Here is an 18,767-nt window from a genome sequence, read left to right as displayed (position 1 = left end):
CATCCCTTGGCCCCAATGGACGCTCGCCACGCCGATAGCTAGCAATGACAATATTTCCGGCCTCATTTAAAAGCTCGTGAGATTTGTGCCTGTTCGAACATTCCGTTCCCCATATGCAGATGGCGGCCGCCGGAATGAAGCCGCAAACCGCTTTCGCTCGTGGCGGAGGTTTTTCTTTATTTTCTTTTTTTTTTTCAATTGTTCTTATCTGTTACGTACTCTTATCTGTACTGAAGCCGTGACAGTCGCCAAAATCGAGCAGCGGCGGTTTCAATGGAAAAATTAATTAAGTGAAAGGTGGTCTAAACGGCGTGTCAGCTCTGGGAAGATAATGCAGGGGCTTAGTTTTATTTAAGGCGTTCAGTCTTTCAAAGTTTCGCTTTTTTTCTTTTATGTGTGCGTGTGTTTGTGTTTGTTTTCTTTCGTCTGAGTTGTTTCAGAGGTTTTTTTTTCTTCTCTTCATATTGTTCGTTAATACTTTGAGGTGGTTGTATACAGTCTTAATGGGTAGTAACTCAGTACTCATCCAGATTAGGTAGTACTGTAACCGTAACTAGATTAATTAGCCAGATTTTCACTAAGTAGATACAGTAACGGGCTACTTTCCTGGGAAACTAACTTATGACTGCAACTATTTAATACTTAATTCGGTTAACGTAACGGTAAAATGTAACTCGCGGCAAACGCACGGCAATCGTTACTTAATTAAAACGCTTTCAACTGAAATTTCGTAGCACTTTCAATAATCCGGCACAATGACCAAAGCTGTACCCAATTACCAATCTGATTGATTGATTGATCAGTTCTCACTTCACGTAACTCGCGCCACTTCCCAATCGAAGTACACTTCAGCTCCTCGCTGGCTAACGCCACCGCACGGCGCTGGCATCGATTCCCTTTTGGCGTGCCGGCATCCCTAGCAGACGACGGCAATAAGCTCTCTCAACCTCGTGCGGTCTTTATTAAATAACACCCTCTCACTCGGTAATAGCGACGACACGTCTGCAACGTGGATAAAACCAGCCACGGCGCGTGCCTAGAAAGAAGAACACCCTGGCGTGCTATGCGGGCACAAAGAGAGCGCGTTTAAATGACACCAAACAGAAGGACTTCTGCAAAGGTAATGGAAGCAGGAATGGAGTCCAACTAAGCTGTTTGCATTCCTGCTCTCGAATATATAACGGCGCACTCAAACAGTCTGCACATGTGCGTTGTTCCTTCGTGTTGTCGCATCTGATGACTGCAGTTGAGAGAGGGTCGCCAGGGCTTTTGTCGTGGTATCTCCTACATATAATTCGCTGCCCAAGGAAGTGCGTCTTAAAGGGGCACTAAAATGCAAAAACAACTTGCTCTCGTGTTTCAACTACACTCTAAAAACAGAACTTCACCGCATAGCACGCTCCTAGCCAACCATCATCTCGAATGATATCGTTATCTGCCCTGATTTGTTGAAAACGGGAGGCGTACGCCTTTTTGTGACACTTATGCAGTTCATAATTGTCAAAAAAAAAGGCGTACGCCTCCCGTTTTCAGCAAATCACGGCAGATAACGATATCATTCGATATTATGGTTGGGTAGGAGCGTGCTATGCGGTGAAGTTCATTTCTAAGCGTGTATACACTCTAAAAACAGAACTTCACCGCATAGCACGCTGCGCGCCAACCATTGTCACGAATGATAGTGTTATCGCTGGTGATTGGAAGACAGAGGGGGGCGTACGCCTTTTTATGGCAAGTTTTATATATCGAAATTGCCACAAAAAGGCGTACGCCCCCCCCTCTATTTCCGAATCAGAAGCAATAACCCTATCATTCTCCGCAATGGTTGGGGCACAGCGTACTATGCGGTGAAGTTCATTTTTAAGAGTGTAGTACGATTCAAACAAAATTAGTTCGCACAACGCTACGGATTAGAAGAGAAACGCAATAAAAACAGAGCTGTCTTTTGCGGCAACGAATGGTATCTCGAAGAGGCAAAGATTTGCGGCATCCAATGAGACAGCAGGAGTAGCGCGTGCATACCTGTCTTTGGAGTGTGCACTTGGAACGTGTCCGATCGTACACTCTTAAAAATGAACTTCACTGCATAGCACACTGCTAGCCAACCATCATCTCAAATGATATCGTTATCTGCCCTTATTTGTTGAAAACAGGAGGCGTACGCCATTTTTGTGACACTTATGCTGTTCATAATTGTCACAGAAAAGGCGTACGCCTCCCGTTTTCAACAAATTCAGGGCAGATAAAGATACTCTTAAAAATGAACTTCACCGCGTAGCACGCTCCTAGCCTACCATCATCTCGAATGATATCGCTATCTGCCCTGATTTGTTGAAAACGGGAGGCGTACGCCTTTTCTGTGACAATTATGAACAGCATAAGTGTCACAGAAAAGGCGTACGCCTCCCGTTTTCGACAAATCAGGGCAGATAGCGATATCATTCGAGATGATGGTTGGCTAGGAGCATGCTATGCGGTGAAGTTCATTTTTAAGAGTGAACGTGCAACATAATTTGAAGTGAACTGGCTTTTGCATTTTATTGCCCCTTTAAGCGGAAGTTCTGGCTTGATTACCGGCTTAGTTGACGTAGCTTGAACGAGCTAAACGAAAAACTTTGTACTGTATACAAGTAAATGTTTTAATAAATACAGCGGTTACGACGGTAACAGACTGTACACCTTTGGCGTCCTGAATACGTTGCTTTTATGCAGCTTTTCTTTTGGCTCGTTTAATACGTTTATCTACTTTCATGGTCATGCAGCTGGTTTGCCTTATGTCCAAGTGCTGAATATTCTGCATTCTGAGTTCACACCTGACTAGGTCAATCAGTCAATTTATATCACTTGGTAAAGAGTCACGAGAAAAGTAGCACTACATACTGAACTATATACATGTGTCCACTCTTTGTCATTCAGGAGGCTGAAGCAGGTCGTTTACTGCGTGGACGAACACACGGCTAAGTGCTTCGAAGAGACCCTCCAACGGGTTTTTAACCAAGTGGTGGCCGGGGCCAAGGAAATCATCGCCGAAGTTTGCATCCCTGGACCAACGCAGGATGGTCAGTATTATCTACACTTACGACCAATACCACTGGTCTATCTGGAGCGAGAACTTGAATACGACACAGAAACTCCGGCACGGAGGTGGCCAGTCCGAATCGACTCGCGAAAAACAATCATGCTCCGACTGAGAGCTTGGCGGAAGTCGCCGCGTCTATCTGGCAAACTACACTCTTAGAAATGAACTTCACCGCATAGCACGCTTCTAGACAACCATCATCAAAGGCGTACGCCTCCCGTTTTCAACGAATCAGGGCAGATGACGACGTCATCCGAGATGATGGTTGGCTAGGAGCGTGCTATGCGGTGAAGTTCATTTTTAAGAGCGTAGGCGAGTCTGCCTGTTTTTGCCCCGCAAAATGCGGAAATGACGACAGTAAGGACGACATGGTAGAAAGCGCACAAAAACACGGACTAAAAGGAGACGACAACACCAGCGCTGGTGTTGTCGTCTTCTTCTAGTCCGTATTTTTGCGCGCTTTCTACCATGTCGTATGCTTACCAAACTAGCCCAACGTTGTTTGTTGTTGACGACAGTAATACTCTGTTGCACTTCCTTTCTGGGCGGAACAAGACAAAGCGCTCTGTCGTGGAGCGACAGAGCGCCTCCTGGGGGCAAAAGGAAACGCTCCAGATGGACCAATGGAATACGCCGTTAGAAACTGCTCCATCCTCCTTAACCTTCTCGGGAAATCTCGTTAAGAATTGCAGATAATTTACGCGAGACATGCACTTGGGACCCCCCCCCACCCCCACCACCACTATAGACCTAAAAAGAAACTACCAACAGCGAAGACAGTCGCTATCCATGTGGAACAGTCTGTTCCCATTACGCTATGCAAGTAGGTTAGCTGTCTGCGCAGCTCCCAAGTTTCCCTCTCTCCCCTGTTGTCCGTGGAGCGACCTCATTGGTTCCTCCCCCCAAAAAAGGGGATCGAAGCTCAAGGTTAGGTACACGTGGTCTTTTCTGCGAACCCAAGCCGAGTACCATGCCGATCTAGGAGACTTGTTGCTGCATTGTGATAGGGCAGACACTTCGTCACGTGGTTTCCCTAAGCTCTCTCTCCCCTTTTCCTCAAGCTCTCTCTCTCTCTCTCTCTTTCCCCCTCTCCAATGCGCGGATACAAACTCTCGGCACTGATACGACGCACAGCCCTTGTAACCTCGCTATTGGTTGAGGCTGCATACCGCAAAAAGCGTGGGTATAGTGTCAACTTGTTTATATTCATTGCAATGTGCGCGTTACATCTTTGCGAGCAATCTCGGCATACACTGTCGCTCAACGATCGCAATCACTTCGGGTGATTAAACGTGTTTATTCCCATATGCAATCCCCTTTTTAGCTGCAAATCGACCGTATTGCGACACAACTCTTTTTTAACTGTCACTCAAAAATACGGTACTGTGAGCAACAAAAAGTGGCTTTCCAAACAAAATCCCATCCGCTGCACCGCATAAAATAAAAAAATAAAAAAACATCCTAGCACATTTCAACAGCCGTTATCTTTCCAGAACAAACCTCCAATCACAATAAGGGCTGCCTCGACTGTCATATCCTTGCTTTCTGAAAACGACAACAATATACAGGCATTCCCTAGAAAGTGCACTCCGAGTTAAATGACTGCATTATGGCCCGCAGAGTGCTCGATATCTCATCACTAGGGGGACGACTTCATTCCCCGAGGAACCAAAAACCCGACTAAACATACACTCCACGAAAATTCCCAATTCGCAGCAGCGCATGTTTGATGACACCCGTCAAAAGCATTCCGCGGTTAAGAGGGAAGAAGCCACTACCCTTTCTCATCTCTAACGTTCTCCTTTCCACCGCTTTCGTTTCGAGAGCAAGGACGAGACGAGAGAGTGCTCTGGGAAAGGGCTGAGGAGCGGCGAAGAAGTTAGTAGGGGAGGACAGTTGTGCTTGACGAGGGTGATGATGCTGATGATGGAGAGGGAAGAGGAAAGGGTGTGAAAACAAAAGAGAAGATATGACGGACGGCAAAGTGGCCTCATCGAATGTAATTTCAGAACGAATTGTTCGGAACTCGAGTGTGTTTTCTTATGGTAGTAAGTATAGTTGAATGGTGTTAATAGTAATGTGTTACTTTTGTGTTAATGTACGTTTTATGTGAACGAGGATCATTTTGAGCAGTAGTAGATTAAATGTGGGCTCTCCTCCGCATGCGAAAGCTAAATAAAATATTTAAAAAAAGCGAAGGAGGGATGAAATATTTTGAAGAGACGTTGATAATTCGAGGGTGTAAGGGTATCGATGCACGTATAATCATAGCATGCAGGATCACATATTACTTCGGTAAATCTCTGTTGAAGTGAGAAATGTGGTACTTACACGCGTTCCCCGTCTCTTCCATAATGTTCGTAATCTATTTTCTGCCGCCTATTCCTTTCAACTTACTAGTCGATTGGCTGTGTGTGTTTAATGGCACGGTTTATGGCAGGGGAACAAAAAAGTGCGTACGCCTTCGCTACAGTAAAGCAATATTACGCATTGGATAAACGGAGCCAAAATTTTTAACGCACTTCTAACGGGGAGGATGTTTCTAAAAATGTATCATTCCTCGTTATTCGTTTCTACGCAGAAGAAGGCGTCCCTTGGAATGATTGTGATACAACTTAAATTAAAAAAAAAAAAAGAAGGCTGCATCTCTGACTTCCTCCTCCTCGCCCTCCCCTCCTCATTCTTTTTCTTCTTCTTCTTCTCCTCTCCTCCTCCCCTTCTTCTTAATCATCGTCTTCCCCAATCACTTCTTTGTAATTTCTCCCTTCCTCTCTTTTCCCTCTCCTTCTTCTCTTCCTCCCTCTCCGCAACCGTTACGGACGGACTTACGCGGCTACGGACGTTGGTGCGCCCTCTATGAAGCGGACGCTTTAATACATGGAGAATGGCAACTGCGCAATTACAGATATACTCTGTTCGCGTTTTGTGCAGACTTTCTCCGGCACGCTCGCTGTAACCGGAACGTGACGATGGACGCTACGAAATGTGCCCCGGCATATCGAAGAACGCTCATGCTGGCCAAGACGGTCAGTCAAGATAAGGACGTTGATCAGGGATTAAAACGTTCCTGCTGGTAAGTTATTCTTTTACCTGTTTTCCTGTTGTCTCTCCGCGTATTCACACGAGCTACATTCCCCGCAGAAGCAGAAGACGCGAAAAACGTTATATATAGCTTTCTGAGCGCGAGCGCTAAACGTGCAGTGTTCACGTACACTGCTAACCGTGGGAAATGTCCTGCGACACAGCCACAAGATATTCTGTAGCAGACGACAGGAAAGACGCTGACGGTGTCGTCTGCTAAGTGTCGTCTGCTAAGTGCGCAGTACGCCACAGCTTTCTGAGCGCGAGCGCTCAACGTCCAGTGTTCACGTGCACTGCTAACCGTGGGGAATATCCTGCGACGCAGCCACAAGATATTCTGTAGCAGACGACAGGAAAGATGCTGACGGTGTCGTCTGCTAAGTGTCGTCTGCTAAGTGCGCAGTACACCACTGGCGATATTCCGCACCATGTGAATGATCAACACAACACAGGACGGAACTTCGTCTCTGTGAGCAGTGTTTTCGTTTTTAGAATATTCCGCGAGGATGTCCCTCCTGTGAATACACAGTTTCTGGCTGATTGCTATGCCTGTCCGATGCTCAGTGCTCTATCTGAGGCATCAGAAGAGCTCAAAGAAATCTGGCCCACAGGGCTGTGGCACTACGACTTTTAATAATTTCGGTCGAATGACCGAAGTACCCGAAGTACCCGCCGACCGAAGTACCCGCCGACTGCGGTACGCCCTTTGAGGAAAAATGTGTAAACTGAAAGAGGAGTTACTTGCTTCTATACTCCCTTAGATTGCAATTACTCCCTATTTCAGTCCATAAACTCTAAGAGGGTGTGAAAAGGTGATAACTTCTATAGTTACCACCTAGGTCAACATAGCGTCTGATAAAGGGTGTAAAGGGGTGGTAAAAACAATTATCATATATCCAAATTGCTACAAAAAGGCGTACGCCCTATCATTCGTGGCAGAGTGAAATAGCGGGCAGAAATTTGCAACCTTTTAAGCACAACATATGCGACAACTATTACCCCTTAAAAGGTGTAATCGCTTCACCCTTTTTTCTAAGAGTGATATCTGACCCTAAAATTTACTCCCCAGCGCCGCAAATATAGTCCCTAAACTTAGCATAGATAAAAAGTCAATCAAATCGAGTCTAATGCATGGTTGTCGCAATGCATCTAGCCTGCAGAAGAAGAACTAAAGTTCTTAATCCTCGCGACAAACCCATTTCGGAACCATAACCCACATGCGTCGCGACGATCATTATTCCTGTCATTATTCCTGTCATTGCAGTGCCTTCAGCGAATTCGTCCAATGCAAGAACTTCCACGTGACCAGGGACTGTGGGGCCCGTGCTAGCGCCTTCTTTGCCCGACACATGCAGCGCATATCGGGGCCCCTGATGGACGACCACTGTGGCCAGTACGCTTTCGGAACAGAGTCCTGCAATCCTTCCAGCAGCCGCTCATCCGTCACACGTGACCCGCTGGGCGTCGTGTGGTTGGCTCTCATGCTCGTATTCACCAGTGTACCACGGTAGCTACGCGTACATGCGTTGCCTCATTACAGGAAACACGAACTGCTCGTCCACGTGGCTGAGTCCAGGACTGGACGTCCTGCAGCGTCCGTGAGTCGACGAGTCATCGCTCCAGCTCATTGCGTATAGTAGTTGTAAAGAGTTCTACTCGCAGCGGGAACTCTTTTGTCCTGCTTTTGTGATGGGAGTAAGTATTTTGGAACGCAACAGGTACACGGAGCGGGTACTCGTAAGATTCAACGGGTACTCTTATCCAGCTGGGTGACGTAGCACTTGCTGCTTCGTAGGAAGGTAAAATATGCGTCACTCTCGTCTACTGAAGTGTTGAAGGATTTTGCTGTTGCCGAGGAAGCCGCATTTTTGAGCTGAACGTTCCAGTGAAACTTGTGCGGTGCGGCAGTTCGACTCTTTCGCGTCCTTCTCGTTCCTGGTCCTTGCGGAGATATAGTGGCTGTGTGGCGACGCCAGTTGTGCAAGTACAAGTTTGTAGGGACGGAATCCTTACAGGAGAGTTATACAAAAAGGACAGCGAAGGGGATGCCTCATATCTGTACATAGATTACGTTCATATATGCTGGTCAATGATTTGGACAGAGGAAGGATTTTGAAAGACAACTATGGACATGCTGGTTCCATAAACCTATAGTTCCACCTGAAAACGGTGACCCTCCCCCTTCAGCTTCTTTTTCCATGCTTCAGTTGATAACGGCAGTAAGGTTCAAACGCTGAAACAACAGTGAAGCAACATCTGAAACAACAGTGAAGGAGAAAAAGGAAGAGGCGAGGGCCACCGTTTTTCGACCGCCTCTTGTTCCATTACCTTGGCGAAAAAACTGAGCACGGCTGATAATTTGCGCCTCCCAAAACGGAGGTCTTCGCAATTTTGTCCCAGCTGTTACCATTGTAATAAGATATGTATTCTCTGATGGAATGGGGTAAAAATTGGGAAAATCAACGTGACACTTAGGTTGGCAAATTTCGGAGTTCCAAAGAAGAAAATCCAATTTCTCACGACCGAAAATTGATCGTATGTGCTCGTATGTTCGAAGTGCTCTATGTCATAGCAAAAGTTCGCCAAAGATGAACACCGTCGGTCCCATAATTCTCAGACAAGCAGATCTTTTAATATACTTTTGTGGGATGATAACCTTACCTTTTTTTCTAATCTATACTAATGTAATCTAATCTAACGTTAGGTGAAACATCCTGTATATCCAGCATAATTTGGGGCGAGGTGTTGCAACCCCTTTAGAGTTGATGGCCCAGCAGGAGCTTGGGATTCAAGAAGAAATGAAGGTGAGAAATTGGACAGCAAAGAAGAAAAAAAAAAGATAAAAATGAAAGGTAAACCCAAATTACTGTCGCACAAGTGTGTGAATCTATATAATGCGACGCTGAGATCCCTAATCTTTGGAATATATGGTATTGTACATAGATTTATGCATCTGTTGTTCTTGCACCCGATCTTGCATTGTTCTTTTTGTGAAACATTTCTCCTAGATCTTGGTAACTCTCTTAGGATCAGAGCATCATTCCAATCTTGTACATACATACAACAACATACTACGAAACCCTTACTCTATATTCTTATATGTATATATATATGTACAGAAGAAGCCCTCGAACAGCGTCCTTCAGCTGTATTGGGATGAGCGTACACCTACCTTTCACATTACACACGTGAACGTGCTTAAAGCAGAAGTAGTTAAGAGTTTGTTTCAAGTTTCTGTTTTCAAGCTGTTCCGGAGAAAGTAGTATTTCAGCCGTGCTAGCACATCGCAGAGAGCACGAATCAAATTTCCTTCAAAACGACGAGCAGGTGCTAGACTTCATAAGTACAAAGAAACTTGATCCTGTATCTCTGTTAGAAATAAAATGTCATGTTTGAAAAAGGTTTCTTATCCGTGATATCAACCTCTAAACGCTCTCTTTCGAAATATTTCGATATTTCCTTTCTTTGAAACGTTAATTCTGAGTCCCATATCCATCCATTACTTTAGCTAGAAAGACGTACGTCGTATCCCCAACAACACTGAATATCCTCTGGATGTAAAAATAATGTCCTAATGGATTCGTACGTCCGATGGATGTCTTAGGGATATCCATCGGACGCACGAATTCGTTGGGACATTACTCCTACATCTAGAGGATATTCGGTGTTGTTGGGGATATGATAGAATCGCTTGTGCATTCTTCATGTCTATAACCAGCAGCGACCTCATGCTCAAATACTCTCAACCATTACATTCGGCGCACAGGAACGCGTTCCCCCGTGGAGCCCAGCGCAGTTCCGCATCACCGTTCACAGACGGCGCTGATTAACGACAGACGACCCGCATATTTCTGCGCTTTCTTCGAGGTCATGCAAGTTTAATTCGCATTACCGCCACCGTACATTACTCAAGGTGCGCGCGAACCTGCATCATTCCACGCATCATAAGTAACGGTACCATAGCAGACGACACTGCAATGACGACGTCGTCTGCGTGTTTGGAAGATTTTTGCTTCGTTTCGCTATACCATATTTCGGCCCCGTTCTTTACTCTTCATCGTTGTGCGAGTGCTTGCCATCAATATTTTAAGAGGTGATAGACAGATAAGAGAGATAAGACAGAGGTGACGTGAATAGCTTTTATACAGAGAGGCGACTTGCGCTCCATTATTACGCGCTTCGTTCTTTCGGTACCGTCACCTGGCCACGGGGCTACATGAAAATGGAAATGAAAAAAAATGGCTACATGGAAAACGGGGCTAGATGGGGGGGTCAAGGTAGCTTGCTGTTGTTGGCCCCACTCAAGTGGGCATCGTCACGACTATAGCAAAAAAAGAAAAAAGGAAACTGGGAGAGGGGAGTTCTGGGGGGAGGGGACACCTTACTGAACTTGACCACGTAACAGGCTCCTACACTCTTAGAAATGAACTTGCCCGCATAGCACGCTCCTAGCCAACCATCATCTCGGATGATATTGTTATCTGTCCTGATTTGCTGAAAACGGGAGGCGTACGCCAATTTTGTGACAATTATGAACATCATAAGTGTCACAAAAGGGGCGTACGCCTACAGTTTTGAATAAATCAGGGCACATAGTGATATCATTCGAGTTGATTGTTGGCTAGGAACGTGCTATGCAGTGAAGTTCATTTTTAAGAGTGTAGCCAACCACACTCTTAGAAATGAACTTCACCGCATAGTACGCTCCTAGCCAACCATCATCTCGAATGATATCGTTATCTGTCCTGATTTGCTGAAAACGGGAGGCGTACGCCAATTTTGTGACAATTATGCGGTTCATAAGTGTCACAAATAAGGCGTACGCCTCCCGTTTTCAACAAATCAGGGAAGATAACGATATCATTCCAGATGATGGTTGGCTAGGAGCATACTATGCGGTGAAGTTCATTTTTAAGAGTGCAGCATCCAAAACGACGTCCTTCTCTCCCTTGTTTGTTTAAAAAGCGAGGAATCTGCATTTTTTTTACTCTTTGCATTCTACATTTTCATTGTCAAAAAAAGAAATGTGTGTGTGCCTCTTGTTTTGAATAAGGCAGATGTATCATCCTGAACGACGGCTGGCTCGTGGCGGTATTACCTGACTCACTTCTGTTTTAATAGTGTACAGTGACCATTCGAATGTTGTCACGTGTTTCTGTGCAACCCTGTGCAGCGGTGCAACATGGCAAAGTATAAGCAATGATTCATCGTCCTAGACATGCCGCAAGATGGACACCTGAGTGGCGCCCGGAAGTATTAAATAAGGTACAGTGTCTCCGGGAGTACCAACCTGGAGAAACAATTTTATATAAGCGGGTTCCAATTACAAAGAAAAGGTTATAGCCATAATTCAGCGAGGTTACGATGCGCTACGATTGAGGCCGTTGTGGATCTAACTTCAGCATGAGTACTTCTCCCCACTCTGAAATCTGGTACGCTACCCCGTATCGTGCCATTAGAAAATATTGAAGAACGCAAGTGTAGTCAAAACGTATCGTAGACCTCCGCTGGAAGACCGCCCGCACAAGGATATCGGCGAGTGTGTTCTGCTCTATATACCTCCCTGAAGGACGAGAACCTCGGATCAACTGAGCGTTTCCCATTGATTTAAAGAGATATTTAAAACAGCAGTGAACGCGAATACGGCACCGTGTGTTCGCTTGGGAGAAAGCGCGTTGTCCCGTTATCAGGTAAATGCACCCCCGGTCAAGTTGGAAGCAGCTGATTCTGTGGAACGCGCTATCGACGTACGATACGTACGATAGTAGAACGTTAGAGAACGTTGTCATTCGGGATGATGGTTGGCTAGGAGCGTGCTATGCGGTGAAGTTCATTTTTAAGAGTGTAGGAGCGTGCTATGTGGCGAAGTTCTGTTTTAGCAGTGTATAGTGGTGCACCTGAAGAACTTTTTGATTTGATTGTAAGTTTAATGGCGCAGCGACAACTGAGATCATAGAGTTCTGTTTTAGCGAGTTCTGTTTCTGTTTCATAGAGTTCTGTTCATTTAGTTCTGTTCCTGAAGAACTATGGCGACATCTTGTACGCTATCCCTTGTTTGACCCAAATACTCAGGTATTGTACAGATTGAATATTGCTCGGATACCAATTAGGTGACGGAATTAGTTCAAGAAATGATGCAGAAGAACCCAATCCGTCTGGGACACCATATAGATCGCCTTCTTGAAATGGTGCGTAGACTACAAAGCAGTACCGCTGTTGAAGTACTTCACTTCGTGTACTCACTGAGCTCGCAAGTCGGTGGCGTAGCTAGACAAAAAAAAAAAAAAGATTTCGGGAGGGATTCATGAGGAGTTTACATTGGGGAGGAGTACACTCTAAGGAAAAAAAGGTATGATTTTCTACTCATTTTGGTAGAGGCTGCATTGCAACCACATTTCTACTCCAACCAGTTTTACCTTTTGGGTATAACTGCAGGGTATATAGGCATGGCACTCTTAAAAATGAACTTCACCGCATAGCACGCTCCTAGCGAACCATAATCTCGAATGATATCGTTATCTACCCTGGGGGCCTAATCGCTTCATCGTCGTTACGGTCGTTACAAGCTAACGTGTGGCGGGAAATTCAAAAAGGTGGGCACGTGACACACCGCGCGTGACGTGTACCACGGCCTTCACGTATCGCGCAAAGAGCGCCGTGCACGTGTTTTATCACGTGCCCACCTTTTTAAATTTCCCGCCCGGCTTATTGAATTTACCGCCACTCGTTAGCTTGTAACGACCGTAACGACGATGAAGCGATGAAGCCCCCTGATTTGTTGAAAACGGGAGGCGTACGCCTTTTTTGTGGCACTTATGCTGTTCATAATTGTCACAAAAAAGGCGTACGCCTCCCGTTTTCAACAAATCGGGGTAGATAACGATATCATTCGAGATTATGGTTGGCTAGGAGCGTGCTATGCGGTGAAGTTCATTTTTAAGAGTGTAGTACAGGCATGGTTAACACGACGCTAATTGTAGAGTATATTTTACAATACCTCTCTCGGGAAACGGACACGTGATCAGTGTGTCCACTGAGATGACGAACAGCGTAATGACGACACCCAGTAATACCCAGGTACACTACGATTCCAAGGTAAGAGAGTGTGTTCGTACGTAGATGTTCGTGCGGTAGAGTACTAGTAGTAGTAGTAGTAGTGTTCGGTAGCCTACAGGTAGCGGAGTACTAACACTCGCTACTTTCTCTCTCTCTCTCTCTTTTATTTTTTTTATTTTATTTTTTTTGCCCGAGCTAGGGGCTTGTCAATTTTGAAAAAAAAAAAAAATTACTGTATTATCTTATCTGCTATTTGTATAACGTCAGTGATCATAAATCTTGTCCGATTGCCCTGTAATTGAAATAAACCGTGGCTAAACATTTTATCTGTACCTTTTCTTTCTAAAAGCGATAAAACCCCTGTGCAGGGGACACAAAGAGACAACACAGACGAAGCACTGACTGACAAACAACTTTAATGGCAGGGACACATCTTAAATATACCAACTTTACACCCGACCCCTAGTGGCAGCTGTCTGTGTTGTTGAACGGTGGCACTCGGAAACAGCGAAGAAAAGAAGCATGACAATCTACTCTGAAAACAAGACAACTCCGGCACCCGAAACTTTCTACAACGGAGACAGAGCAAGTGGCCTCTTGTTTCAAGCCCGTACAGGTTCCCTCCCAACACAAAAGCGACTCTGCGAACTCTTTGGAAACGTAAACCCAGCATGTACCCTATGTAACACCGGAGAAGAAGAGGACATACAACACATCCTGCAAACTTGCCCGGCCCTACGCGAAGACGGAGTGCCCAAGACACCAGTCCCTATCGCCATCATGTTGGGCTTCGAGGCATCACCCAGCCCCCAACCCCAGATCAACGACACGAAGAAAGTCCTCCGCAAGTGGGAAAAGGCCTCCAAAATAAAATCAAGGGCGCTCCACGAGACAGCCGGCAGACCCCGTCTCGAAACCGAAACCGGCCAAACACAGCGGACGGCCATCCGAAGCCAGAGCCATCAAGTGGCGCCTCCGCAAGACGAACCCACCAGCATTGACTAAATTCCTCGCTCCTCTTATGAGAGCTTGGAGACTCGCCTGTGACTCTTTTTATGGATGTCTGCCCTGTTGTAAAAGGGATTAGGCGAACCTGAACCTGAACCTGAACCTGTTGTCTCTTTGTGTCCCCTGCACCGGGGTTTTATCGCTTTTTAACCTTTTCTTTCTTTGCTTCTGGTAGAATGTGCGACGAAATTTTCGTTCTTCTCCGTTATTAATCGTTCGATTCGATTCTACGCGCTCATTTCTTCTTCCTTTGTATCGCGCTTCAGATACCGATGCGTATAAGTTGAACGGCGAAAACATTTTTCAAAGTCCAGTATAGGAAAGATAGGAATGCGAGTGTTCCGTTACGATCTTTCGAAACGGGGTCCCTTCGAGGACTTTTGGGAGCACGGAGAACAAATTAAGCAATGATTAAAAAAAATGGGGTTAAGAAAGCATCTGCCTTGGGTTTTGGAGACATTGAACACCGCGTTACATTGAAGAATACGAACATATGTGTGAATAACATCATGCAGTCATTCATTCAATCTACACATTATAGTATAGTACATGGCCAAAAACAGTATACATCCACATTAATTCACGCTTGAAGCAACACTATACAGATCACGTTTGTCGTATACATGGTCTAAGGCCACGGTGTAATATGCTAGCACGACATGGAGCAGGATGAGGCTGTGGTGCCTGGGTGTTTTCCCGGGGTTTTTCTCAGACGCTTTAAGACAAATATCGATACAGTTCCCTATGAAGTCGGCCCAGGACTCATGCCCCCCCCCTGGAATGGTCGTGGCTTTGCCCGCCTATAATAATAATAATAATAATAATAATAATAATAATAATAATAATAATAATGTTTTTATTCACAAAAGCGTGAAAAGGAGATGAACAAAAAGTCGCAAGGTGCGACTTAAGCGTGGCCTACGGGCGTACGCCTTTTTGTGGCAATTTGGGTATATGATAATTGAGACAAAAAGGCGTACGCCCCCATCTCTCTTCGAATCAGAAGCGATAACCCTATCATTCGTGAGGATGGTCGGCGCACAGCGTGCTATGCGGTGAAGTTCTGCTTTTTAGAGTGTATGGCAAGCAGTTTCATCATCATCATCAGCACCACCACCACCATCACCACCACGGAATCACACTGTACTACTTCCTGATAAGTCGTTTCAAAGTTTAATGGCTAAAGAGAGAGAAACAGAATGTTTGAGACAGTTATTTCTGGAAAAATATTGATGAAATGCGCACTTAGAAATGAACTTCACCGCATAGCCCGCTCCTAACCAACCGTCATGTCGAATGATATCGTTATCTGATTCGTTAAAAACGGGAGGCGTACGCCCTTCTTGTGACACTTATGCTCTTCATAATTGTCACAAAAAAAAAGGTGTGCGTCTCCCGTTTTCAACCAATCAGGGCTAATAACGATATCATTCGAGATGATGGTTGGCTACGAGCGTGCTATGCGGTGAAATTCATTTTTAAGAGTGGTTTATTGCGTGCTTCGTACACTCTTAAAAATGAACTTCACTGCATAGCACGCTCCTAGCCAACCACCATCTCGAATGATATCGTTATCTGCCCTGATTTGTTGAAAACGGGAGGCATATGCTTGTTTTGTGACACTTATGCGGTTCATAATTGTCACAAAAAAGGCGTACGCCTCCCGTTTTCAACAAATTAGGGCAGATAACGATATCAGTCGCTATTGTGGTTGGCTAGGGGCATGCTATGCGGTGAAGTTCATTTTTAAGAGTGTACACTCTGAAAAATGAACTTCACCGCATAGCACGCTCCTAGCCAACCACCATCTCGTGTATGAGAGCTATACTTGTCACGTTAAATGTGAATGTACTTGGTAGGCATAATAGTATTTGCGTTAGGCGTAAGGATGTAGGCGTAATACTATTGAAACGCTCTCCTCTCATCTATCACATCTATCGTTCTGTGCTTGGAAGAACCAAGCTATAAATGCATAGAGTAAAAGTGAAAGTACGTGAAGTGATTTTTTTTTTTACTTCTAAGTTGAAATCTTTGCGCACTTCAGTTTTCCAGAAGAGAGAAATATATCTGCACCGCAAGCACCTCACTTCCTTCCGCGCGTGCTCAGAACCGACAAGGTGAGGATCTGCGCATATCCAAGAAAGGCCTAGCAATTAGATGCACTTCCGAACAGCTAAGGTACATATATATGAGAACGAAAGAGAAAAAAAATGTCGATATCGTTCGCGCTTGCTACTTCACGTGGGTGTTGAAGTAGCTTTCAATGTAGTTGAACCGGAAATAGCAGTGCCAGAACGCACGCGTCAGCACTAATGCATTTCGATCGGCGAAATAAGAAAAAAAAATGGGAAAAAGAAATGTCATTTCAGCGACTGAAGCGGAAAATAAGATCCATGTATGTTCGACAATTTTTTTTTATTTTTTTTAAATTGCGCGTGGATGTTTACCGAAAGCATTCCTGCTTATGCGCTGTCCAACTTTGCACTTCCTTTAAAGGCGTGTTTGTTTGGGTGTCATGTTGAAGAGAAAATTTGTGGAATAACTTTTCGCGTGCGGGAAATCTCCAGCTTTCTCACCTTGTTTCTTTTTTATCTCCAACTGCAGGGAAAGATGTTCCTCGAATGTCAACGTAAGCTCGCGAAAAAGAAAAAAACATCGCGTCTGTAAAGCTCGACCCCCTGTCCAGGTAAACATCCTCGCTCCTATATATCTATTTACCGCAGCTTATCGTGCACAAAGCACAAACGGAAGGAAATGGGAAATTTCTTTAAAGGGAAAGTACAAAGAACACACACATCGACCAATCAGATACTGCATCTCCTCCCACAAAAAGAAAAGTTAAAAGGCAGACTTGAAGCCCGTCCGATCAGCCGCTGACCAGGTACACAAAGAGATTGAAGGGTCTTTGGGGAGCAACAATGGTGGTCATGTAGAAACAATGTAGAATTGTGCTTCTTCTTTCTTCTTCTTCTTCTTCTTTTTTTTTTTTTTTTTCGGCGGGATACCACCGGGGAGCAATCCTTTCGTGAAACAAGGAAGTTTTACCGGTCGTATTCCTGAGATAGCCGCAGACATTTCTGGTGCTGCGATATATTCTCCTCAAACTCCGGTTGAAGCCTTCAGATACGGTAACATTGCCTTCTTCGAAGACAGTACCGTACGGGCTCGTCTTATCTTATCGGAAGCTTTAATTGATTGCCTGACTCCATGTTGTAACGGAGAGATAGATCGAGACGGAGGAGCTGGAAGGGAGGCGGGGATGTGAAGTCAGTAGTAGTTCTAAATATGAAATATTCGCAACTTAATTGTATTTGGGCAGCTCCCGTGGCATAGTGGTTAGGACGATCGCTTTCCACGGCGAGACTGTGACGTCACACGGGTTCGAATTCTGTTACCGGTTGTGCTCAATTGTAGAAGTGTGCGCTTCACTTGCTTCGACAAATGTATCTCCGTGGATCATTTCATCAACATTTTCAAAACATTCATCTAACGCCATTGAAGGAGAGAGCGACATCACTTGAATGAGAGGAGGAACACATCGTTAGAACGTATAGCAGACCATAGATAATATAGCACAAGTACAGGCAGGCTGGTGGATACATTCGTTCCTAGTGCCCAAGCCCAGGCTTCAACTATGGGACATAGCAGACGACACGTAGCAGACGACGCGTTCGAGTGCGAAGAGCGCTATCAGATGCCATTAGTGAGCGCTTCTCTGGACGGTGGCGCCCTCTCGCTTCTGCTTCCGTAGCAAAACAAATGGTCGTCTGCTAGTTCTCTGCTTTTCTCTTTTTTTGTCGTCTGATAAGCCAAGATCATTCTCCTCGCCTTTCGAGTGTGCTCGCCCTCTTGAGACACAACGAGCACGTATTCGAGGGTTAACTTAATCGAACTTACCTCTCTGTAATGGTCCGGTGCGATAATCAGAATGTGTTATCTCGACTGTCTTTTCTATTTTTCCTTTACCTTGGCTATTATTTCGCTGGTTGTGCATGGTGACCCACGCAAGCGCTACATATTCTGCTCGAATGCATAGATGCACTGGACTGTGTCAAACCGGTCTAGACAGACAATAATCTCACGAAGACTGTTTGCCAGCTAATATTGTGTTTCTTGCTGTTTCTTCACAATTCCGGTGACAGACACAATGATCACAAAAAAGGAACAATCTAAATACGCCTGTATTTGATCTGTCTATTCAACAGGGGCAATGCTGTCGTCTGCTAATTGTTCTTGGCATTCAAACAATGCTCCTAGGTGGCGCAAAGTGTTTCAGTTTCAGTGGTGCGTTACGGTACAAACTGAAAGCAACCAAAGGAGTCGACGTCATTGTTTGACTTCAATAGGTAATAGGTTTCAATTTATTTATTTATTTATGTCGATACCTGAAATGGCTACTTATGGGCGTTACTTTTACATTTCGATGTTACTCCAAGCATGTTACCTTGACTTACACTACTATGTTTTTCTAGTTCTAATTGACTTTTTGCGCTTTTTTTTCTGTTTTTCAGCTACGTTCAAACAAAGGAATCAGAAATGCAGA

General features: G+C 45.0%; 1 protein-coding gene across 1 annotated transcript in view; it reads left to right on the top strand.

Annotated features, from left to right (window-relative positions):
* Nucleotides 1–9,509, top strand: part of LOC135370596 (uncharacterized) — a 51,290-nt gene extending 41,781 nt beyond the window's left edge. The window contains exons 3-5 of the mRNA XM_064604365.1: nucleotides 2,917–3,059; nucleotides 6,011–6,152; nucleotides 7,425–9,509. Coding sequence (XP_064460435.1) covers nucleotides 2,917–3,059; nucleotides 6,011–6,152; nucleotides 7,425–7,671 — 532 coding nt within the window. The 3' untranslated portion in view covers nucleotides 7,672–9,509. The remainder of the gene's footprint in view (nucleotides 1–2,916; nucleotides 3,060–6,010; nucleotides 6,153–7,424) is intronic.
* Nucleotides 9,510–18,767: the final 9,258 nt, after the last annotated feature.

The sequence above is a fragment of the Ornithodoros turicata genome, chromosome 10 (genome assembly GCF_037126465.1).
Source record: "Ornithodoros turicata isolate Travis chromosome 10, ASM3712646v1, whole genome shotgun sequence".
Lineage (NCBI taxonomy): Eukaryota > Metazoa > Arthropoda > Arachnida > Ixodida > Argasidae > Ornithodoros > Ornithodoros turicata.
Note: the sequence above shows the minus strand (reverse complement) of the source record. Positions and strands in the feature narration are given on the sequence as shown.